The 23465-nt window shown below is 17.2% G+C and overlaps 9 protein-coding genes across 9 annotated transcripts; 3 read left to right on the forward strand and 6 right to left on the reverse strand.

The window, feature by feature from the left end:
- Window positions 1-191: 191 nt before the first annotated feature.
- PRELSG_0705900 (cytochrome c2, putative) lies at window positions 192-967 on the forward strand (the record flags this gene model as incomplete). Its single annotated transcript, XM_028675743.1, has 2 exons — window positions 192-356; window positions 686-967. 2 exons carry the CDS (start codon window positions 192-194, stop codon window positions 965-967), a joined length of 447 nt encoding a protein of 148 aa, XP_028532302.1.
- Window positions 968-1345: 378 nt separating this feature from the next.
- Window positions 1346-3196, reverse strand: PRELSG_0706000 (ribosomal RNA methyltransferase, putative; the record flags this gene model as incomplete). Its single annotated transcript, XM_028675744.1, has 1 exon — window positions 1346-3196. One exon carries the CDS (start codon window positions 3194-3196, stop codon window positions 1346-1348), a length of 1851 nt encoding a protein of 616 aa, XP_028532303.1.
- A 747-nt stretch (window positions 3197-3943) lies between these two features.
- PRELSG_0706100 (tRNA pseudouridine synthase, putative) lies at window positions 3944-5844 on the reverse strand (the record flags this gene model as incomplete). The annotated part of the gene is made up of 8 exons (XM_028675746.1): window positions 3944-4148; window positions 4286-4386; window positions 4507-4594; window positions 4691-4749; window positions 4854-4941; window positions 5038-5232; window positions 5356-5447; window positions 5788-5844. 8 exons carry the CDS (start codon window positions 5842-5844, stop codon window positions 3944-3946), a joined length of 885 nt encoding a protein of 294 aa, XP_028532304.1.
- Window positions 5845-6373: 529 nt separating this feature from the next.
- On the forward strand, window positions 6374-8018 carry PRELSG_0706200 (transporter, putative; the record flags this gene model as incomplete). Its single annotated transcript, XM_028675747.1, has 2 exons — window positions 6374-7790; window positions 7927-8018. The coding sequence occupies 2 exons, from the start codon at window positions 6374-6376 to the stop codon at window positions 8016-8018; spliced, it is 1509 nt and encodes a 502-aa protein (XP_028532305.1).
- An 86-nt stretch (window positions 8019-8104) lies between these two features.
- On the reverse strand, window positions 8105-10389 carry PRELSG_0706300 (conserved Plasmodium protein, unknown function; the record flags this gene model as incomplete). The annotated part of the gene is made up of 2 exons (XM_028675748.1): window positions 8105-10113; window positions 10230-10389. The coding sequence occupies 2 exons, from the start codon at window positions 10387-10389 to the stop codon at window positions 8105-8107; spliced, it is 2169 nt and encodes a 722-aa protein (XP_028532306.1).
- A 1061-nt stretch (window positions 10390-11450) lies between these two features.
- PRELSG_0706400 (conserved Plasmodium protein, unknown function) lies at window positions 11451-14270 on the reverse strand (the record flags this gene model as incomplete). Its single annotated transcript, XM_028675749.1, has 5 exons — window positions 11451-11583; window positions 11686-11843; window positions 11964-12060; window positions 12172-12267; window positions 12343-14270. The coding sequence occupies 5 exons, from the start codon at window positions 14268-14270 to the stop codon at window positions 11451-11453; spliced, it is 2412 nt and encodes an 803-aa protein (XP_028532307.1).
- A 1763-nt stretch (window positions 14271-16033) lies between these two features.
- On the forward strand, window positions 16034-17830 carry PRELSG_0706500 (conserved Plasmodium protein, unknown function; the record flags this gene model as incomplete). Its single annotated transcript, XM_028675750.1, has 1 exon — window positions 16034-17830. One exon carries the CDS (start codon window positions 16034-16036, stop codon window positions 17828-17830), a length of 1797 nt encoding a protein of 598 aa, XP_028532308.1.
- Window positions 17831-18660: 830 nt separating this feature from the next.
- POFUT2 (GDP-fucose protein O-fucosyltransferase 2, putative) lies at window positions 18661-20229 on the reverse strand (the record flags this gene model as incomplete). Its single annotated transcript, XM_028675751.1, has 2 exons — window positions 18661-19887; window positions 20041-20229. 2 exons carry the CDS (start codon window positions 20227-20229, stop codon window positions 18661-18663), a joined length of 1416 nt encoding a protein of 471 aa, XP_028532309.1.
- Window positions 20230-20847: 618 nt separating this feature from the next.
- ARP (apoptosis-related protein, putative) lies at window positions 20848-21923 on the reverse strand (the record flags this gene model as incomplete). The annotated part of the gene is made up of 7 exons (XM_028675752.1): window positions 20848-20907; window positions 21055-21087; window positions 21162-21224; window positions 21422-21483; window positions 21573-21637; window positions 21736-21773; window positions 21858-21923. 7 exons carry the CDS (start codon window positions 21921-21923, stop codon window positions 20848-20850), a joined length of 387 nt encoding a protein of 128 aa, XP_028532310.1.
- Between the last annotated feature and the right edge of the window lie 1542 nt (window positions 21924-23465).

Here is a 23465-nt window from a genome sequence, read left to right on the forward strand (position 1 = left end):
GAAAAGTGTAAGCATACAAAAAAATATATGCATATATAATAAAATTATATTAACAAATACAATATTTTTTATTAATTTTAGCACATCCTTATTACTAATACATTTTTTTTTTTCATAAAAAGGAAAAAAAAAAAAAAAAAAGATAATTTTGAAATTGTGTAATCTTTCGAATATGTCAACATTATAAGATCATGAGTGCTGCTGGGAGAGTTAAATTATATGGCAATGACAATATACCAGATGATTTTATTTTACCTTCTGGTGATTGTTTTAGAGGTTATAAATTATTTAAAAAATATTGTCAACAATGTCATTCTATTAGTAAAAATAACGAAATAAATCAAGGAACTTCAATGGTAAAATGGGAAAGAAAATGAACAATTAAGATAATACTAAATATATAATTAAAAAAAGTCCTAATTAATATTTTATATATTAAAAAAAAAGAAAAAAAATTACTCAAAAAAATTTATTCTTTTTAATTTTTTTTTTTTCATATTCTTGAATATACAAAATAATACATAACTTTTTATGTGTAATATTATTATATTAACATAAAAAAAAAAATATTTAAAGGAAAATGTAGATTTGCATCCTATTTTATTATATAATTTTACTTTAAATAAAAAAATATAAAAAGTTTTAAAATATTACTTTTAATTTATTTATTTTTTTTTTTTATCAGATTGGACCAAATTTATATGGGTTGTATGGAAGAACTGCGGGATTATATAAAAATAGTTTGTATAGAGCATCAGATTTATTAAAAAATTCAGGAATTGTTTGGAATGATATAAATTTAATGAGATACTTACAAAACCCTAATATGTTTATAGAAGGAAACATTCATATGAATTTTAAAGGAATTAATAATTTACAAGATAAGGTTGATTTAATTTGGTTCATAAAATATATGTGTCATATAGATTGGATAAATAAAGCAAGAGATAATGAAAAACAACAATGATAAAAATAAATAAATAAATATATATATATATATATATATATATATATATAATTAAAGAAATAGTATTTTACGTACAAATCTATTATAAAAAAAAAAAATTTTCTAAGATATTATCATGAAGGAAAAATTCGAATTCAAGATATAATTAATTCTTCATAATTTCATTTATAAATTCTAATTTAAAAAAAAAAAAAAACGATTTATATTAATTTATATTTTCTATATATTTAAATAAATATCATTATTTCTTTTAATAAACATTAATAGTTAGTTATTTTATCACAAAATATTTCTTTTTTATTTCTATTCTTTATTCTGATTTTTAATTCTTATACAAGTAAAAACAAAAAATTACATATTTGCAATTTATCCGTAAAGTTACAATTTTTTTGTTTCTTGCCTTTTTTTTTGTAATGATAATAAATATGGAGGCTTTAATGGCATCAACTGTGGTTCATGTCTTATATAATTTTGAGGTAGTAAATATGATTTATCAGAATCGTAATAATTTTTTGTAGTAACAAATGAAAATAATTTATTATTCATAAAATTTTCCGATGCAATATAGTCATTAACAATTTCTTCGTCTTCTGAATTAAAATACTTTATTTCTTCATCGCTGTCAGAACAATAAAAATTAAATATATCAATATTTTTATTCCCTAATATGTTAACTGTATCTTCATCTACTTCTAATTCTGTGATGCTTGGCATGTTTTCATTTTTTTCAATTCCTTTAGTACTATTTGCGCATGATGCTTCATTATTTATAGTAAATTTATCATATATTACATTATATTTGTCATAATTTTCTTTATTTTTATTTTCATCTCTTATTTTTATTTCTGTATTTCCTTTTTCACTATCTTCATTTTTATTTTTTCTAAATTCTCTAGTTATTAAATCATTATTTTCATTTTCACCTTCATCTTCATCTTCATCTTCATCTTCACTTTCAATTATATCTCCAATTTCACCTTCATATTCACATTCATATTCATCCTTATCTTCATCCTCGTCCTCATCCTCATATTTATTTTCATCTTCATTATCATCTTCATCTTCGTTTTCATCTTTTTTATACTTATTTCTTTGATTATCCTTTTCATCATACATTTCTGAATTTCCTTTAGTATTTTTCTTTTTATCATCTTTTGAATTATTAATTTTTTTTTCATCGTCTTTCTTAGTAATAAATAGTGTATGCATTTTTCTAATTTGCTCATGAGTAAAATTTTTGTTATTAAAACTCTTTTTCTTGTTATGGTCACTTAAAGCAATAATATTAGATAGTGGTAGAGAAAAATTAAGACAAACAAGAAAAGCTTCTAAACTTTTATTTCTGCTACTCTGAGGTTTACATATGTAAATTTTTTCGAAAAATTTGTTTAAATGTAAAACTAATAATCCTGTATGTTCTCCTCTAAAAATTTTACTAATAAAGTTTCCCCCTATTTTTAAAATAGAACAACAAACCTTTAAACTAGATAAAATTAATTGGGATTGAATAAATTCATCTATATCATTCATACCTGTTATATCTGGAGCACCATCACAAACAACTGTGTTTGCATAGGAGAAGCTATTTGGTGTCGTTGTTTTATTTAAAATTTTATTATTTAGGGATTTATTGTTATCATATTCACATTTAATACTTTCTTCGTTGTTCATTTCATCTTTACTATTCATACATTTTAAAATTTTATCTATGGTTGACATTTTTGTAATGTCTCCTTGTATAATATGTACATAATTCATATTACCTATTTCTTGCAAATCAACTGCTATAATTTTAGGCTCTTTTATTGATTTATCTTTCTTTAGATTACTTATTTTACTTTCTAATGTGTCATTGTTGTTAATATATAATGAAAAATTTTCTATAAATTCCTTATTTTCTAGATGTCTTAATTTTTCTTCATTACTATCATAATTCTTTTTATTTATAAAATACAAAATTTGATAATAATTGTATAAACAAATATTTTTAAGAACTTGTGACCAACTACCTGGGGCAGCACATAAATCAACAATGTTGTAACAAAAATTTTCATTATATATATTAATTAAAGCATTTTCATTTTTATTATACATATTTGGATCAAATAATTTAAAAATTTCGAACTTTTCATTTATCTGAATTAGCTTATAAGAGCTTCTAGCTCTATAACCATTTTCTTTTGCTTTTCGGTAATAAATGTCTCTTCTATCTTTACTTAACTTTCCCATTTTTCTTTTTTTTTTTTTTTTTTTAAATCATTTAATATTTTATTAAGTATTTTTAACTATAAATTATTGCATTTTGTATGTTTTTTCTTCTTTTGTTAATTATTTTATCATGAACAAAAATAAACAAACATATAAAAACAAAAGGGTAGACATATACTATATAGTCAATAAATAAAATTAAAAACATAAATAAATAGATGGTAATCTTTTATTCCCAGAGTTTATTCATTTTACAATTACATAGTAAAATATAACTAATTTTTACATTATATAAATGAATTATAAAAACTTCAATGAATCATATTTAATTATTTTACATATATATATATAGAGAGAGAGAGAGAGAATAAAAATATAGTTTTTTTTCTTTTTATTGTTATAGTTTTAATAATAATGCTATTTCATTCTTCTCTAGATATTACAAAAAGAGAAGAAAAATTAAAAAAAAAAAATTTTTCTTTTTCTTATTAAATATAGTATACTTGTTTGTTTTATTTTATTTTTTTTTTTTAATATAGTAATTTATAACTAAAAAATTTTAAATAAAACAAAATGAGTTTATTTTGAATTGTATAAAAAAAACATTAAAATCAAAAATTAAGAAAAAAGGTTTTAAAAATAAAATATAACTTAAAATCAAATTATGCTTAAATTGTTTAATAAAAATCATAAAAATATAAAAAAAAAAAAAATGAAAATAATTCAAATATCAAAAATAAATACCACTATAACCTTTTTTTTTTTATGCTAAGAATCATCTATATTTTCAAAAAAATCATCATTAGGTTTTTTCATTTTTAAAGGATAACATAGTGAAATTAAAAGTATAGTATTTTGAATGTATTTATTCATCACATTAGAAAATATGCGGTTATTAATATTTATATTAAAATTAAAATCACTAAATTTAAAGGAATATAATAATAAACCATTTTCATCAGCTATTTTATAACTAAAAAAAAAAAAGAGAGAAAATTAAAAAGAAAAAAGAAAAAAAAACTAAATATATAGATAAAAATAAATAAAAATTGAAATAAAAGAAACAATGAATCAAAAAATATGCATATTTAATAGAACAATTCCAATTACTTTTTATTTTTCATGGGAATGTTTTTCAACATACTAATAATATCATTTTTTTCCATTAATCCTTTACCAACTAAAAAGAGGATAGAAACCATATGTCTTATCTAATGTAAAAAAATTAAAAGATTACGTAATGTTGTGCTATACACTTTAGTAATAAAATTAATTTCATAAATTTTTAATCTAGTGAACATTTATTTATTTTACTTTATTTTTTCGTTTACTTGGTTATATAAAAACGAAATACCTTTAATTTTAAAATAAAAAAAATTGTTATCAATATTTTTAATTTCAAACTTTAACACTGTTCTCCTATTTAAAATAAAAAAGAGTGATAATTTTGATATACGTATATATATAATATATGTAGAAAAAAATAAAGTAGTTTCAATGCTTTTATATGTTTACTTAAAGGACGTATTATTTTTTCTTTTTTTGCAAAAATTTGAAAAATCATGTTCTCCTAACTGATAATAATTATAAAATAGAATAAACGAAAAAATAAAGCATATATATATATATATATATATATATCAATGAGAAAATAAATAAAAGATTATTTTATTTATACAAATAATTTAGATGCTTCATTCATTTTTTCTAAATTATAATTTTTGTTGACAAAAAAGTAAACATATGTTCTTTGTATGCAATTTAAACTAAAAATAAAATTATGAATTAGAAAAAAATAAAAAAAAAAGACTTTTAGTTTATTGTTATATAGAAGAATCTTATATATATAATTATATTTTTACCGAGCATCAAAAGTATTAGGAACATCTTGAATATCAATAATTTGTATATTTTTTAGTTTTTTATTTAATTCTTTAACATATACTTTTTTAATGTCTAGTATAGACATATTTTGGTATTTTATTTTTAATCTTATTGTTAATGCATTTATACGAGCAGAAACTCCTTTGTCTGTTCTTGATACTCTTGAAAAAGAGCTTAATTAAAAAAAAAAAAGATAAAGACAAAAATTTTTAGTTTAATTACTTTTAAGTAAAAATAAGAAATGAAAAAAAAATAAAAGATATAAAAAAAATTAAAATAAATATAAAATATTTTACTCAATTTTATTAGAAATTAATTTTAAATTATATAGATTTTCTATCAGTTTATTTTCTATTGTATTTTTATTATCTTTTTGATATGCCGAACCCTGTGATTTTTTTTTTTTTTTTATAAAAACAAAAATAAACATCAATGCAAATCTTATTATATCACAATTAAAAAATATATTAAAATACAAAAACATATTAATAGGGAAAAAATATATATATATTTATGAAATAAATAATAAATTTATAATAAATAAAAAATAACTCCAACAAAGAACATAACCATAAAAAATACATATAAAACAAAACAAAAATATTGTTGTATAAATATAAAAAATAATTTTTCAATCTTAAAGCATATAAATAAAAAAGAAAAAAAATGATATATATATATATATATATAAACAGAAGTTAATATATAAAAAACGAATATTATCGTACATTAAATTCCATTCCTATATATGAGAAAAAAATTATGAAGTTATGCGTTTCTTTCATCTTTTATTATTCTAATTACTTTAGTTTTATTGTAAGTTCTATTAGATCTATTTAAAAAAATAACCTTTTTAATTACATTTAAAGAAAAGAAAAAAGAAAAAAATATATATAAATATATAATTAAATAATAAATAAATAAAAATATAAATACTTCAAAAAAAAAAAAAAAATTATAAAAAATTTGTAAAAGATGTATGATGAAACCAAATATTAAAAATTAAGAGTATTCAAAAAAAAAAAAAATATGAATAAAAAAATATAAAAATATATCAAGTGCAACATATAAAAAATGACATTATATATAGCATGTTTTATGTTTCTTAAAATTCAATGTGAAATAAATAAAAAAATATGTTTATTGGAAATAATTTAATAGAAAATAAACTTCAAGTGAAGAAAAAAAAAAATAATAAAATATAAATATATAAATCGTATAAATCTTATCAATTTAAAAAAAAAAAATATATATATATATATATATATATATATATATGAGAATAGATAGAAATGAATGAAAATATTTTAAAATATGAAGACTGTTATAAAAGAAAACATTAGTGAAAATTTAAACAAATATGATCATTCTATTAATAAGATTGTAAATGAAAAAGTAGATATAAAAAAATTAAAAAAAATAGATATAAATGAAAATGAAAATGATTTTTATGATTACCTTTCAAAAAACAACATAATAAAAGAATGTAAATATAATTTTGATTCTAATGAAAATAAAAGTATAAATAAGGAAGATGCTAATATAATGAGAAATGCTATAAGCAATGAAAATTATTGCAGTATTTATGAAACAAATGAACAAAAAAAAAAAATGAATTATAAAAATGAATGCAATATTAATAACAAGAAAATTTTAAAAGAATTTGATATTTTTATAGATAAAACAAATGCTATAAATAGTTTAATAAGTTCAGCTTTTGCTGGAATCATATCTCGAACAATTACAGCACCGTTAGATAGAGTAAAGTATATAATGCAAATAACTAATAATTTACCTATTTCAGAAATTTTTAAAATTATAAAAAAAGATGGTGTGTTCTGTGGTTTTTTTAGGGGAAATTGTGTTAACATTGTTAAAATAATTCCCGAATTGTCTATAAAAATGTATTCTTATGAATTTATGAAATTGAATGTTTATAATTATTATAACAAAACAAATAGCTGTGTTAGTTATGAAGAGAATATCAATATCCCTTTTTTTATTCGTTTTTTAATAGGAAGTTCAAGTGGTGTAATAGCTGCCTTATTTATTTACCCACTTGAAATAGTGAAAACTAGATTAATTGTTTCTAATAAAAATGATGATAATGGAATTATTAAATGTTTTTATAATATCTATAAAAATGAAAGATGTAGAAATTTCTATAATGGTTTATCAATGCATATATATGGTGTTATTCTTTTCTCTGGTTGTAATATGAGTATATATGATTATTTAAAATATCTTTTTTTTTCATTATATAAAAATTATATTCATTCAAATTATTGTCTCAAAAATACTTGTAAAAAAAAAAATGAATTTTCTTTAGATATTAAAAATGAAAATTACTTTCAGACACATAATAATAATTATAAAAATGATACCTTAAAAAGTGTAGGAAATTTTGATAATATAAGAAAAGATTCAACACAAAAATGGAATAATACAAATTATCAAAATAAAAAAGAAGATATTATGAATAAAACATCATGTTCTTATTGTAATTATCGTATAAAAAATGTGAATTGTTTATCTTTTTTATTTTTCGGAATAACAAGTTCTTTTATAGCACAGTTAGTTAGTTATCCTTTTTTAGTATTAAGAACCAGAATGCAAACTTTGAATAATGAAATAGCAAGTAATTACCTGAATAATGAAAGAAAAAAAATAAAATCATGTAGTTTTATTTTATATAACATTAAAAAATATGGATTTAAATCTTTATATAGAGGTAATTTATAGTTTTTTTTTTTTTTTTATACTATTCTGCATTTTTTTTTTTTTTACCTTTTGTATATTATTATTTTTATTATTATTTTCTCTTTGTTAATAAATTAAAAATTTTGTTTATTTATTTGTTTATTTAGGTATTTATGTAAATTTATTAAAAACTATACCAGCCACATCTATTACTTGGTTTTCTTACGAATTTTCTATGAGAAAGTTACAAAATAATTAAAAAAAAAAGAAAAAAAAAGGAAAGAAAGGAAGAAATTAAAGAAGAGATAAACAAAAAAGAAAAAAAAAAAAAAAGAATATATTTTACTATTGAATTATTATCGATGGGACTATTGATGGAATGTAGTAATGCTTATTATAATTTATATATATATAGGAATAATTTTTATGTAGATTAAAGAAATTAAAAAAATTTATATGCATATTTTCAGTTTGACTAAAAGATATTTCAATATATTCTAATAAATTTTTAATGCTATTCTTTTGAAGAAAAAAATAATATATGTTTAATTTTTTTGTTTTTGTATTATTTATATACGAAGAATTTTTTTTTGTTATTTTTTCAAATTTGTGAAGAAATTCATAAATTTTTCGTAAATCATTTAATTTAAAAAACTTTAAAAATAATTTGTTTTTCTCTTGATATAATAATATATTGTAACATAAACCAAAATATAACAATTCATCATTTAATTTGTAACTTTGTATATTTTCTTTTTTTTTTAAATAATATAAGCAACATTTTAAAAATGATTTTATATATAATGTATATATTTTATTATTAAAAATAAAAGGTGGAAAGAAAAAGTATCCATAATTATTAGGGAAAAAATTATGATCACATACTATATGATCATCTATTATTTTAATTACATGTTTATAAAGAATTTGATAATCATAATTACATGCATGAGAAAAAGAAAATTGTAGTAATAATATAGTTGTCTTTAAGGAATAATTTTGATTTATTTTAAAATTATCCATTATTAAATTATAAATGTTATCATTGTGTATATTCATCTGATTTAAAACATTTAATAAAATGTTAATATATTCATTATTTATTAACTTAGTTGTGTCGTTTTCTTTTTCTTTTTTTAAATTTTTTTGGAGAATGTCTAATGCATATTTATTTAGAAATTCTCTACATCCATTAAAATAATAATGATGATAATTTATTCCATTTTTATATATATACATAAATATTTTTACATTATTAGGTGTAAAAATGTTATCATATAATTTCATTTTATTAAAATTATAATTATTTATTATAACATCTTTTATACTATCTATATCTATTTGATAATTTGTTCTATTTATATAATATTTAAAATAAGTGTAAAAACAAAATAACATCCTACAATTTTTCCAAATATTATCAACAAAATTGCACTGATCAGCAAGTTTTTTTATTTTTTTTTTTTCAAATATTTCATTATACTTATTTATAAATCTATATACAAATATATTACAGTTATAAATATTAAATAAGTTATAATAACTTATATTTAAATTTTTATCCTTCAAACTACTTCCACTTTTCCCTATAACAAATTTAATATCAAAAAATTCCTTAAAATTATTGTAATTTTCGATAATGTTATTTGGTTCTTTTTTCTTTAATCTGTATATATTTAGTTTACTTTCCTTCTCATAGTTCTTTTCATTTTTTTCGTGATTATTAATTGTGTTTATTACATTCTCTTTTATTTCATAAGATTTCTTTTTATTTTCTATTTCAACCTTACTTTCATAAGAAATAAAATATTCGCATATTTTATTTAAAAAGTTTTTGAAAAAAAAACTGTTGATATAATAAAAATTAAAAACGATATTAGTTAAATCTGTATCTTCGCATTTGTCTAATCCACTAAAAATATGTTTTAAAATTTTATTATGTAATTGAACACTTATGTTTTCTCTACATAGGTAACTATATAATATACACAAATTTTTCATTTGATTAAAATTATGTAAGTAATGAATACTCCTCTTAATTATTTGTTTTGTAATCTTTGCATTTACTTTATTTTTTTCTGCATTTTTGTCTGAGTATAATTTATAATTATTTGTGCAATTTAAAAAAGTTAAAACTGTTGAAAGATCTTCTTCATCAAAATCACCTAAATTTTCTTCAATAGAAGAAATTAAGTAATTAATTACTTTTTTTTCAAGAACAAATTTTTTACATAATTTTTTACATTTTATATATAAAAGCATTAAAAGGCATAAATCCTTTTTATCACATCTTACTAACTGATTTTTTGCTATATCTCTATATAATATTTTGGTAAAATTTGTTAATATTTCGTCTGAAAAATAAGTTATTTAATGTATATATATTATTTATGTATATATATTATAATTTTATTTCTGTAAACTATTGAAAAAAAAAAAAAAAAAGTCATTTTATTATTTTTATAATTACCATATTTATGAGAATAGTTACACAAATAAAGATACAACCCTTTAGAAAAATTAATTAAGTCAATATAATTTTTGTTTTTTATTTCGTAATAAAATTTTTTCAAAGTTTGTATTTTTGAACATTTATATATATATGGAATATAAGGAGAAAATTTAAACATATTCCATTACAAAAAAAAAAAAAGCATAAAAAGTGTACCAATAAAATAAAGAAGAATAAATAAAATACAAAAAAAATTAAAATTTTTTATATTTAACACTTTTTTTAAATGCAATACTTCTATTTTTAAGAAGTATGATTAATAACTAAATTTATGTGTTAAATATAAGAAATAAATAAATATATAAAATATAATATACAAATGTTTTAATTTTTATATCCTTTAATTTTGATAAAAAATAATATAGACAAAATTATTTTTATATAATATGCATTTATTATTTTTTTTCTTTTTTCAAGAAAAAATTAAAATTTTATCCTTGCAAAAGCTAAAAAAAAAAAAAAAGATACATAAATTTAAAAATTTATAATATGTTATCTCAGAAGAAAAGGCAAATGTAGATTAATAATATATTTTTTTAATATATTAATAATTATAACTTGTATATATATATATATATTATTAACTTCCTATTATTTTATTTTATCGATAACTATAAATAAAAAATTCCATAATATATACAACATTAAAATCACAAAATTTTGAGCATTCTACTTATTATATTTTTTTAGTGTTATCCAAAAAAGTATTTTGAATATAATTATAAATTAATAAAGATATAATAAAAAAACAAATAACTTTAATAAAAATATTTAAAATTGTTTTTAAAATATTTTTATTTGTTGAGGGGATGGGAAAAAAAATTTTATAATTTATAAAAAGTAATAAAATTTAAAACAAGAATAATAAAAAAAAATTTTTTTTTTCTTTTCTTTTAAGAAGAAACATATTTCATATTGTATATTAAATTAAAAAAATTAGTTAAAACAATAAAAATTAGTAATAAAATTAAATTCTATATGAGGTAATGCAACTAAATGTAATGAAAACGGTGTAACTCATATGGGAAGCTTGAATTCTTAAAAATACTTTCAGAATTTTTCGATAAAATTTTATTAAAAAAAGATGAAAAAAACATTAAGATATCCCTATTATATGTAACTAATAAAAATCTTATATTATGACAATTTTTTATGCTGTAAAAATATGTACATATTATATTATTCATATATTTTATATTCATATGCTGCCCTTCTTAATTTGTCATAAAAAAAGTTATTTTTCTTCATCTGATTATTATATTCTTCATTAATTTCGAATTCCTTACATGCTTTAATAAAATGAGAAATACAACTTTTTATAAAAACCCTATAAATATATAAAAACACATTATATTAATTATGTGAATGATATGGCATTTAAAAAATTAAAATATAAAAAGAAATGATTAATGACTTTGTTAAAAAAGAAACGAAGGTTTGATTAAGATTCGCATTAGGAGATATTTCAACATAGCATTTTACATTTGTTTCTTCAGTTGTTTTAGGGGAGATAAATGCATGAATAGTCATTTCTATTTCCATACAATTATCTCTATTAATAACAAAATTTTTCTAAAAAAAAAAAAAGAAAAAAAAAAGCATATATATATGGCGATAATAGAGATAATAATAAAAATGAACATAATAAGGTTAATAAACAAATATGAGTAAAATAATGCAATGTGATAATACAGAAATCTCAGAATTTTTAGGGAAGTTGGAAGCATATAAAAATATTCCTTTTGAAAACTGAAAATCTTCACATAACCATACATCCATTAATAAGTACCTATTAAAGAAGAAAACCATAAGTATAATATAAAAAGTTAATGCTAAAAATATAAACAAATAACATAGTAGTATTGAATTAGATAAAATAAAAAAGAATTGAAGTACTGACCTATCTTTTATAATCCATGGCATAGCTATTTTTGTGTAAACCATTTTGTCTATTAATCCCCTTTCTTTTAATGTTTCACATTCACTAATTCCAAACCTTAGTTTAAAAAAATTATATTATATATATAAAAAAAAATAAAAATAATAATAATAATAAATGATTGTATATTACTTAAAAGGAAAAGAATAAAACGGCATCCATGATTTAAATAAAGTAACTTCAGTCATTGAAGCAATAACATATATAAAATTTGAAGGGATTAATAAATTAATATAAAAATAAATAATTGTATTTATGTCACTTTTTTCTTCATTTTGATATAATACGTTATTCTCTAAATTTTCATTTTTAGCACATCTTTCTTCACTTTTAAATAAAAATTTATATTGATTCATTTTATTTTCTTCTTTATTTCTTCGTTCATTTCCATTTTCATTACAGAGTTTTTTCTTAATATTACTAATTGAAGCAATTTTTTTTAAATTACTAAATTCTTTTTTTGCTATAAAATAGTAAACCTCATTATCGTTTTCATCAAATGCTACATTGAAATGTGTAAAATCAATATATTTGTTACATATAGATTTATTAGGAATATTTATTCTTTTTTTTTTTTTTTTTAAAATATTTTTCTTTTTTTTTTCTTTTTCTTTTTTCTTATTTTCATTTTCACTGAATGTTTCACTACTTATTGTTGTGAAATTTTCAAAACTTTTATTGGAATAAGCATTTTTTAATAATGAATCATCCTTAATTTCAGTAGAACTCGATTTAATATTCTTTATATTACTGTTATGTTTACTTAAACAATTTATATATTTCATGAAGCATACTTTCCCATTTACATCTTTTAAATCAATTAAAAAATCGAACACAAAATTCCTGCACACCCTCTTTGAAATTACTGAATAATTAATAAAATCTTCACATGTATTTTTTGCATCTAGATTAAATATTATTTCTATTTTTTTGATAATTTTGTATCTATATAATATTTCACTGATAAATACATTTTCAATAAAACTCTTTAGCTTCTTATTACAAAAATACTTTGTAAAAGCCTCTCTTAAACAATAATAAGCTTTTCTAACTTTTAATTCATTAAAATAATTAATGCTTTCTAATATATCATTATATAGTTCTGAGATAAAGATATACTTTTGAATTCTAATATCTCTGTGTAATTTGTTTTGAACAAATAATATTTGATTTTTGTCATTTAAGATTTTTTTTTTTTTTTTTTTTTTCTCAATTTTTTTTATTTTATTTTCATATATTATAAAATTTTTATATATATTATTTAAAATATTTTCTTTCGTAATATCTTTCTCAATTTTTTCAAAGGACTTTATATTATTTACATTTTCATTATTAATATATAATAATTCATTTGTTATTTCATTATTTTCAACTCCCTCAATAGAACTATTAATGGTCTTTTTCATACATTTGTTCTCATTATCTGTATCAATCTTTTCATTCTCTCTTTTAATATATTTATATTGGGAATCATCATTTAAATCTAAACATAATATTTTGTCTGAACTGTTCAGCATATTTGCTTCATTAAATTTGGGAACTAATATTTTAATACTATGAAATATATGAGATTTTTTTGATAATATTATATTACTAATATTCGTTTTACTTGAATTATCAATAAGTTGCTCATTTATTTTATTTGGAGGATCATCATCATATTCATTTATTTCATGAAGAAAATCATTTAACAGCTTATTCTTTTCATTTGGAGAGTCATAATTTTCATTTTTTTCACTCGTAGAATCATTATTATTTTCACATATTTCACTTAAATTATTATTAGAATGTTCATTTATTTTATTTGAAAAATTTATACAACTTTCATCTTTTTTATTTATTTTTTTTTCATTAATTGTTAAATTATTTATATTTAATGAAATGGGATTATTTAAACTTTTTTCAACATAACTATCATAACTATTATCAGATGAATAGCAACTATCTTCATTTATTAAGCTGTATATATCTATTTCTAAATTATCATTTAATTCTCTTTCTGTTATTTTTTCATTTTCCTTACTATTATATTTTTTTATAAAATGGGATATTTTGGACATTTTTTTTTCTTTTTTTGTTTTTGAATGAAACAAATTATATTTTTAAATATTTTATTAGGAATCAAATTTTTAGTTTCGAAATATATATATTTATATAGTATTAAAGAAAAAATTAAAAAAATTTAAAGATAATATTTTCTTGCTAAACTTAAATCATAATTTGTTTTTGTTTATTCTGTATATATATTTATATATATTTTTTAATTATATTAATTTGTTTTATTCTTGTAGATATGTTGGGCATATCTTGTATAGTAACAAAATTGATACCAAAAAGAAAATATGGTCATTTGTGTATTAATAATAAAATTATACAAAAACACAATTTATATTTATTTATACACTTTTTATAAGTTTATTATGCCCATATTTTTATTTTTCATATCATGTGTATATGCTTCAATAAATATATTTGATATGATAATTTATGTACATACATAAAATTCATTTATATTTTTTCGTAAAAAATTTTAATAAAAACATATTTTAATCAATATATTTATATACTTTTATTTTAGAAAAAATATTATTTATCTGTTCAGGTTGTTAACTTTATAGCCTTTTAATTGAAGACTATAGTTATGTTTTCAGAGATCCATTATATAAAAGAATATTAATAATTTTATAATTTAAAAAAAAAAAAGAAAAAAAAAAAAGACGAGGAATAGTGAAAAAATCCATTTGTAACTTTAATATTTTTAGAATTTATTGTATTTTTATTATTCTTTAAAGCATTAAAAGTATATTTTTTAAAAACCTCTTTTTATTATAATTGGGTTATGCATATACTTTATGTTTCCTTTTCTAATGAAAATATTAAAAAATTATCTTAATCGATTTTTAATGATAGGTGTATGACTATGATTGAAAAAAAAAAAAAAAAAAAGTATAAAATAATGGTTTATTATTAGTTTGTGTATTTATTAAAATTTTTTAAATTAGGATTTCTTCTTTTAGTATTAAAATGAAATATACAATACTTTTAATATTACAAATTTATTGAAAAAAAATGTATGGATTTTATTAATTTTTCAATGTAAAATGCAATTGTTTCATAACGTTATTTAAGAGTCGTTTAATTTATTTTTTTTTATATTTATTCGGTTGATGATGTAGCTTTTATGAATTACCAATTTTTTTGTGTAATTCTTTTTCTTTTTTTTTTCTTTTTACACACTTTCAACGTTTTTAAATATATATTTAAATATATAATAGTTAAGCACATGTAAAAACATATATATAAAAGTGCGTGATTAAATTTTTATAAAAACAAAATTCTATACTAATTAATATATTTATTTTGTTATCATTCTTTTTTTTTTTTTAAAAGTTAATTTTTATTTGTGTATTTATTCTTTTTAAATTTAAAAAAAAAAAAAAAAATTTATTTGATATTTTCATATACTTACAACAATATTTATAGTGTATACTTATATTTTATATTTCTATTTCCTAATTTTCAGAAATTTGCGTAATTAATGTACTTAATATTGGAAATAGGAATAAAAAAATAAATAAAATAAATACAAGTCTTTTACTTTGAACATAAATAAAATAGAATTAAGTTACCTTTTTTTACTACTTCATATTAAAAAAAAATAAGCAAAAAGAACAGAACAAATAAAAAATAAAAAGATGGGGAAAAAATAAAGAACAAAAAAAGAAAGAACATATATATATTCGAAATCTTTTTTTTTTTTTATAAACACATAAAAGTTAAAAAGAAAATTAAAAAAAAAAAAAAAAAAAGTCACAGTTAAAAAATGGATATGCTTTTTAACAAATCAAAAAATTATGTGAAAAAAATTCAAAATAATATGGAAAGAAAATATACTGAAGGAAATAAAAAATTTAGTGATAATGATATAGAAAAAAAAGGTATATACAATGAAGAACTAAATATCAATAAGGAACTTCTTTTGAATGAATTATACAACATAAAAAATAATTTATTTGATCATTCTCCGTTTTCTAATTATATTCATTTTTATGAAATATACAACAATCTAAAGTATATAGTTAAGTACGAAAAGAAACAAAATGGAAATTTGTTTTTTATTTATACAAGTAGAAAAAGAAATTTATTTTTCTTAGTATATTTATTTTTTTTATTATTAAATGTATTTTTATTATTTCGATTACAAACATTAATTAAAATTCCCATTGCTTATAATAATTATTTTTTCTATGAAATAAATTTTCATGTTTTTTTTACTTTTTATGTTCTTACTTATAGCATTCTAAATATTTATTTGTTATTTTGTTCTTATAAAATTTTAGCACATCATATTAATGTTATGTGCTTAATAATTATACAATCATTATACAATACTTATATAAAAGAAAAAAACAAAGAAATATATAGGAATACTGAAATATTAATTGAAGGATGCAAGAAAATATTTTATAATTTAGATAACAACTTTGATAATATTATATTGTTATATGCTGATAATATATTTAATAAATTTACTAATATATTTAAATATATAAATAAAGAAAACTGTGAATATGAAGATACATATACAAATCACAATTATGAAACATTCATAAAAAATGAGGATACTCCTAATATATATAAAGATGGACATTCATATGAATTAGATAATACTTATAAAAAAAATGAAAATATATTGAGTAAAAAATATTCGACAGTAATAAATATGAAAAATGAGGATTTTTATAAAAAATTAAATTATATAACTACTGATAAAATGTACAAATATTCTAATGATAATAGAAAAAGCATTTATAATATTTATGGAAATTCTATTTATTCTAATATTTATGACATAAATATACATATGAAATATAAATATAATTATATTCACTCATTAATGTTACAAAAATGTCAAACAAAAATAAATTATATAAAGTTTTTTTTTTATTTCTTCCCATATTTAATTAATTTATTTATTAATTTAATATTAAATTTTTATGTTTTAATTTCAGTTTATTATTATAATAATGTAATTCCATTAGCATCATCTTATGAATTATCTAAACTAAATTTACTAAATATATTAAATTATAAAGGAATATATTATATCTTATTCGTATTTCTAGTCAATTTTTTTTTTTTCTTATATACTTTGTTTCTATGTAAATTAAACACTATTTATTTTTTTCTTAGGCAAATATATACATTATGCAAATATGAATCAATATATTACTGTGATCGTGTTATGAATGAAATATACGAAAATTTTATTTTTTCTGAAATTTTAAAAGATATATTTGATTCAAAAAATAAGGATATTATAAAAGTTAAAGATAACGAAAAAATTGTATGTAACCAAATTTTACAAAAAAAAATAACTAACACAGAAAATATTTATGAGCAACAAAGATGCAAAGATGGTATTCAAGAAGTACAATGTTTTAGTAATGCTTCAAAATCAGTTAATGATAAGAATAATAATCACAAGATAAATGAATTTAAGTATTTATCTAATTTAACTAATCTTGAAAATATTCATGAAAATAATTCTTTTAAAAATGATAGTACTAAAATAAAAGATAAGATGAATCATTGCGAAAAATATTTCTCTATTAGTTAATGTTATGGAAATTAAAGTGAAACATAATATTTAAAATTTTTTATAAATGATAAATATTTCATTTTCAAAAAGCAACTTAAATTTTCATGAAAAGACAATAAAAACATATAAATAATGTAACAAGCGTTAATTATAATTAATAGGAAAAAAAAAAAAAAGAAATGGAAAATTTTAAAGAATTTATTCTGGTTTATCTCATGAAAATAAAAATTGACCTAAATTTATTTTAAATTAAGTCTAAGATAAAAATAAATAGGATTTTTTAAAAAAAATTTCTTAAAAATTTTGTCTTTTTATGTTTTTTTTTTTTTTTTTTTATTATTTTATTTTCTAATTATTGAAAAATTAAAATAATTTATTTTTTTTAATATTTATTATCATAAATGAGAACTTTTCATTATATTAGTTACACATAAATATTTACTATGTTTTTATTATTATTACTTTGTTTTTTTTTTTTTGTTATTGCTACATTTTTACTTTTATTTTTAGTAAGTTTTTCTTTATTCTATATTTTTATTAAAAATTATTATTATTATGATAATAATTTTTTTGTTTTAAGCATATGTATATAGTACATTAATTTTATTTTTTTTTTATCCTTCATTTTTTTTCTTTTTCTCCTTTTTTTTTTGACAATGAAAAAACAATAATAAAAATTTATGAAAAATAATTAAGAAGAAATTCATTTTAAATATTCTTCTTTTAGTTTTAAACAATATATTATTTTAAGATTATTTTTATTTGTTAAAAAAATTAATATTTATCAATTAATATTTTTACATTTTATAAAAAAGTTGTAATTATATTTTAATATATATATATATATACTATAAATTGTTAATATATTTTAGTCTATATATACTTATATTTTTAGGAAAATGCGTAGAAGAATCAAAACATAAAATGTTTATATATTTCTTATCTTTTTCTGAAAAATTATTATATATATGTTTCAACTTCATTAAAGCTTTTTTATTATATATATCTTTAATTTTTTTATAATTTTTTCTTAATTGTTTATTATTGTTAATATCATATCCACACAAATCTAAGTTATTTTCATCGTATATATTATTTATTAAATATCTCTCCCATTTTATATGTAGGCTATATCTTGAAAAAATATTTCCAACAAAAACTTTTGAATTAATACAAATCCACTGATCAATTATAGCAACTTTTCCTTCGTGATAATTTTTATTTTCATAAAAATAAAAATAATTCTTAAATTCAACAAATTCTGTATTAATTATTTTTTGAACTTCTTTTTTTTCGTCAGTAGTAATAAAAATTTTGTCATTCTCATTTATAAACATAATATATAAGAGTTTAAAAATAGAAATATTAATTGGTGGAATATCATAATTAGAAATATTTCTAAAATCGGTATATCTTAAATGAGCACTTAAATAATTACTAGTTTTTAATATTTCTTTTATATAGTTATTTCCTTCATGTATCAAATCTTCACTGAATAACAAAATATCTTCAAGATTATTTTCAAACAAGTCGTTAACAAAAGGAACAAGTATGTTTGATCCTTGTTTTATTAAAACAGAATTTATATCATAAAAGAACAAGTTATATATAATATCACTAGCAAACGAACTAGTAATCAAATTATGTTCATAACATTCACTATTTTTAGCTTTAATATTTGTACAGTTTCCTGAATAAGTAACTGAATATTTATTTTCACATGTTTTGCAATTTTTTTTAAAATTAAAACCATTAATATGGCATTTGTCAAAATTTAAAATATCAAAGCTTCCCTTGTTTGGTAAAACATTATTGAACCTAAACTTAAATGAAATAATAAAATCAGTATTATCACCATTTAATTTGCTATAATCTGAAAATTCTATTACGGGTATTACATTTTGAATAATTTTAGTATTAAAAAAGAAATCCCACTTTATTTTTTTATGCGACTTATTATTCCAATGAGTTAAATAACACCAAGGTGGCAAAACTAAATAATATATATTATTTTTGTCTTTTTTATTTAAGTAATATATTATTAATGATACTCTATATAAAATTTCTTTTTGTAACTATAATAATAAATAAAAAAAAGAATATAAAAGTTAATTAACAATAATAATTTAAAGAAAAATTATCATTTATAAAAAAAAATTTTACTTTTTTTTTATTATTCAAACTATATATATATATATATTTGTTCATTTTTATCTTTTTAAGTATACATTAAAGCCTTCACCTATATTTACATCGTATAAAACAAATTTCTTTTTCTTAAGAAAATAAAAATTATCACCTAAATATACATCATTTTTATGACAAATAGAATAAGAAAAATTAGAATATATATTGTTAGTCAATGTTTCGAAAATTGTAGAGTGAAATACAAATAATATGAATATTACAATTTTCATTATAGCATTTCATAAAAATCAAAGGAACAAGATTGCATAAAATAAAAATAATGTGTGTGTATATCTATTTGTTATTTTTTTTTTCTACGTAAAATATTATTTTATTAGAAAAATTGTAAAATAAATTTTAAAATAAAATATTCTAATTTTATGCAAAATATTATCAAAATTATTTTGTTGTGAAATTTAAAAAAAAAAAAAAAAAAAAGTGTAGCAATTATAATTTTTAAATTACCTAAATTTTTTTTTTTACTTCTGCAAGTTTAATAGTATTAAACGAGAATAAATTAACTTAAATATTATATATATATATAAAGAAACAAAAATGAATTAGAATAAAATTTTTTATTGAAATATTTTAAAAATTTATGTACTAATTAAAAGTTTATTTTTATAAAAAAAGAAAAAACATTGTCAAAAAATTAGAGATATTTTTAAGGAAATTTTTTTTCTTAAATATAACAAAAAAACATAAAAAACATAATTTATATTTCATATATATACTGTATTCTATTTATATATCAGAAAATTAAAACAAATTCTTTTATCTAAATTATTTTATTTAATTTTATTTATTCCTTTTTTTATTTTTTTTTTTATTTTTCCTTAATTTGTATTTTAAATGTAATCTTCTTCGTTAAAATCATCGTCATCATCAAATTGTTTTCTTCTTCTAATCTAAAAATAAAATAAGTTATATATATATAATAATAATAATATTAGAAATATAAAAATTAATCAAATAATGAATCTCTTAAAAAATAAAAAAAACTTTATTTATCCATATTCTATCTTAAATTATTTTTAACAACATACTTCAATTACAGGTTCTTTCTTATAGATTTTTTCACTGATTTGCTATAAAAAAAAATAAAAAAAATATGACTTTTTTTATTATTAATTTTTTTTTTTAATACATTTATTATATAAACCTCTATAATTTTAATTAATTGATCATCATCAATTTTTTTATATAATAAGCCCATTTGACTATTCTACAAAAAAGGGGATATAAATTAATTTAAAATATTCCAATTATATATTTTTTTGTATATGTATTTTTTAATATCATTCATGTTAGTGAAATATTTGTTTAATAATTTTAATAATAACAGCAAAAATATATAAATTTAGGTATAATTTACAATAATAATGAAAAAAATAAAACTTTTATTTTTCATTTTTTAATTACTCTTATAATTATATCTTCTATTTTTCTAGCTTTTTCTTCTTTTACAATGGCAATCCTAGACACTTTATAATAAAAAAAAAAAAAAGTTAATAGTATTATTATGCAAATATATTTTTTCTTTTCTTTTCTTTTTTTAAAAATATATTGATACATCTTGCATGAGCTTCTGGAGTTAACAACGATTTTAATATAATTCTTCTTTGTTCTAATAATTCCCTATTTTCATAAAATTAAAAAAAAATTGAATATTTATTATTTATATATTTAAATTTCATATCACAATTTTCTTAAAATTTATCTAAAATATTTTTTACTCATGTTTTTGCTTGAGCTCTAATTCTTTTTTACTTTTCTGTAAAAATTATAAAAGGAAAATATTTAAGAAATGAATGAATTACTATAAAGATATTTATATAAGCTTAAATATAAATTTTACATCTTCTAAATTTTGCTTAGAAAGCTCTATTAATTTGGAGTTTATTTCAGCCTTTTCAATATTCATTACTAAATATAACAAATAAAAAGATTATATATAAATAATTTAATACTAAATTGTTAAATTATTTTTATATAAGATAATATGCTACTTGTTTTAACATATAAAAAATTATAATATTACTTTCGTATGAAAACTATATTATTTTATTTTATTTTTTTTCACTTCCTTGGCTTATTAGAATATTCCAATTTTAACGTTCAGATGAAATAAAAAAATTTATTAAAACTCTTAAATTTTTTTTTTTTTTGTAATATTTTACTTAAACTTTTTATATTCCTAATTCTTTTTAATTATGCGTGTCATTGATTAAATAAAATTATTTGCTTAAAAAAAAAAAAAAATTTTTATGAAATTTTTATGAATAAAAAAAAATTAAATGAAATAAAATAAAACAAAGCTTATATATATAATATAGGATAGAATAAAATGAGATAAATCAAGTAAAATATAAATAAAAATTTATTTTCATTAAAATAAATTATTTTTTTATTAAGAAAAAAAATACATATATTTAACAAAGTTATAAGTTGAATTAAATTTTAGTAAATTAAAAAAATGAAACTTTTTTTTTTATATTAACTATTATTTAAATATATTTAGGCTTAATTTTTTTAACTTAAAACCAAATACATTTTTTCATAATAATAAAAAAGAAAAATGTATTCAACATATCATAATAAAATTAATCGATAATATTAAATTTTAATATAAAAAGTAAACTAGTGAAGATTTTATTTTATTGGACGAAATTGTTTGACAAAAAAGCTTATAGCATTATTAACAGGCATACAGTTTCTTGCTGGTATTTTTTAACTCTTGAAAAAAAATTATGATAAAAAAAAGTTATCTAAGTTGTAGAGTAATAACTTATTTTTTATACATATCTTTTTTATAATTATGTGGTTTTGTAAATGTATTTTTAAGAAAAATATCTTAAGAATTATTTTTATTTTTATATGTATATATATATATTTATAAGATTTGGAAGCTATCTTTTTATTCTCCATTAGAAGCAAAACATTTATATTTAAAAAAAAAAAAAAAAATCAATTATAAAACTATCTTATTATAAAATATGTTAACATATTATTATTTTATTTTTTTTAATTTTTAGTTTTAATAATCAGTTTAAATATTCTTGAGAACACATATATATAAATGTGACACACCAAGATAAATGAATAATTTATTGCATAAATATTTCAGTAATGAAGAAAATGGAACTATAAAAAGAAAAGCAAGATATAACTAAGATATGCAAAAAAATTATTTAAATATATATATATATACATATACACATATATGTGATATATTTAAAATAAAGAAAAATAACTTCAAAAAAATTCGCGAATAATTATAGAACAAAGTTTATTTTTTTGAATTAATATATAAACAAAATAAATTAAAACACTGCATAGATACTTTTACAAAAAAATAAAATAAAAATAAAAAATATCGTTTTTAAAAGTTTATAATATTAAGAAAACTTTTAGAAAAGAATTTGTAGAAAATAGTAAAAGATCTTTAATAAAATCATATAATAAA

The sequence above is a fragment of the Plasmodium relictum genome, assembly GCF_900005765.1.
Source record: "Plasmodium relictum strain SGS1 genome assembly, chromosome: 7".
Classification (NCBI taxonomy): Eukaryota; Apicomplexa; class Aconoidasida; order Haemosporida; family Plasmodiidae; genus Plasmodium; species Plasmodium relictum.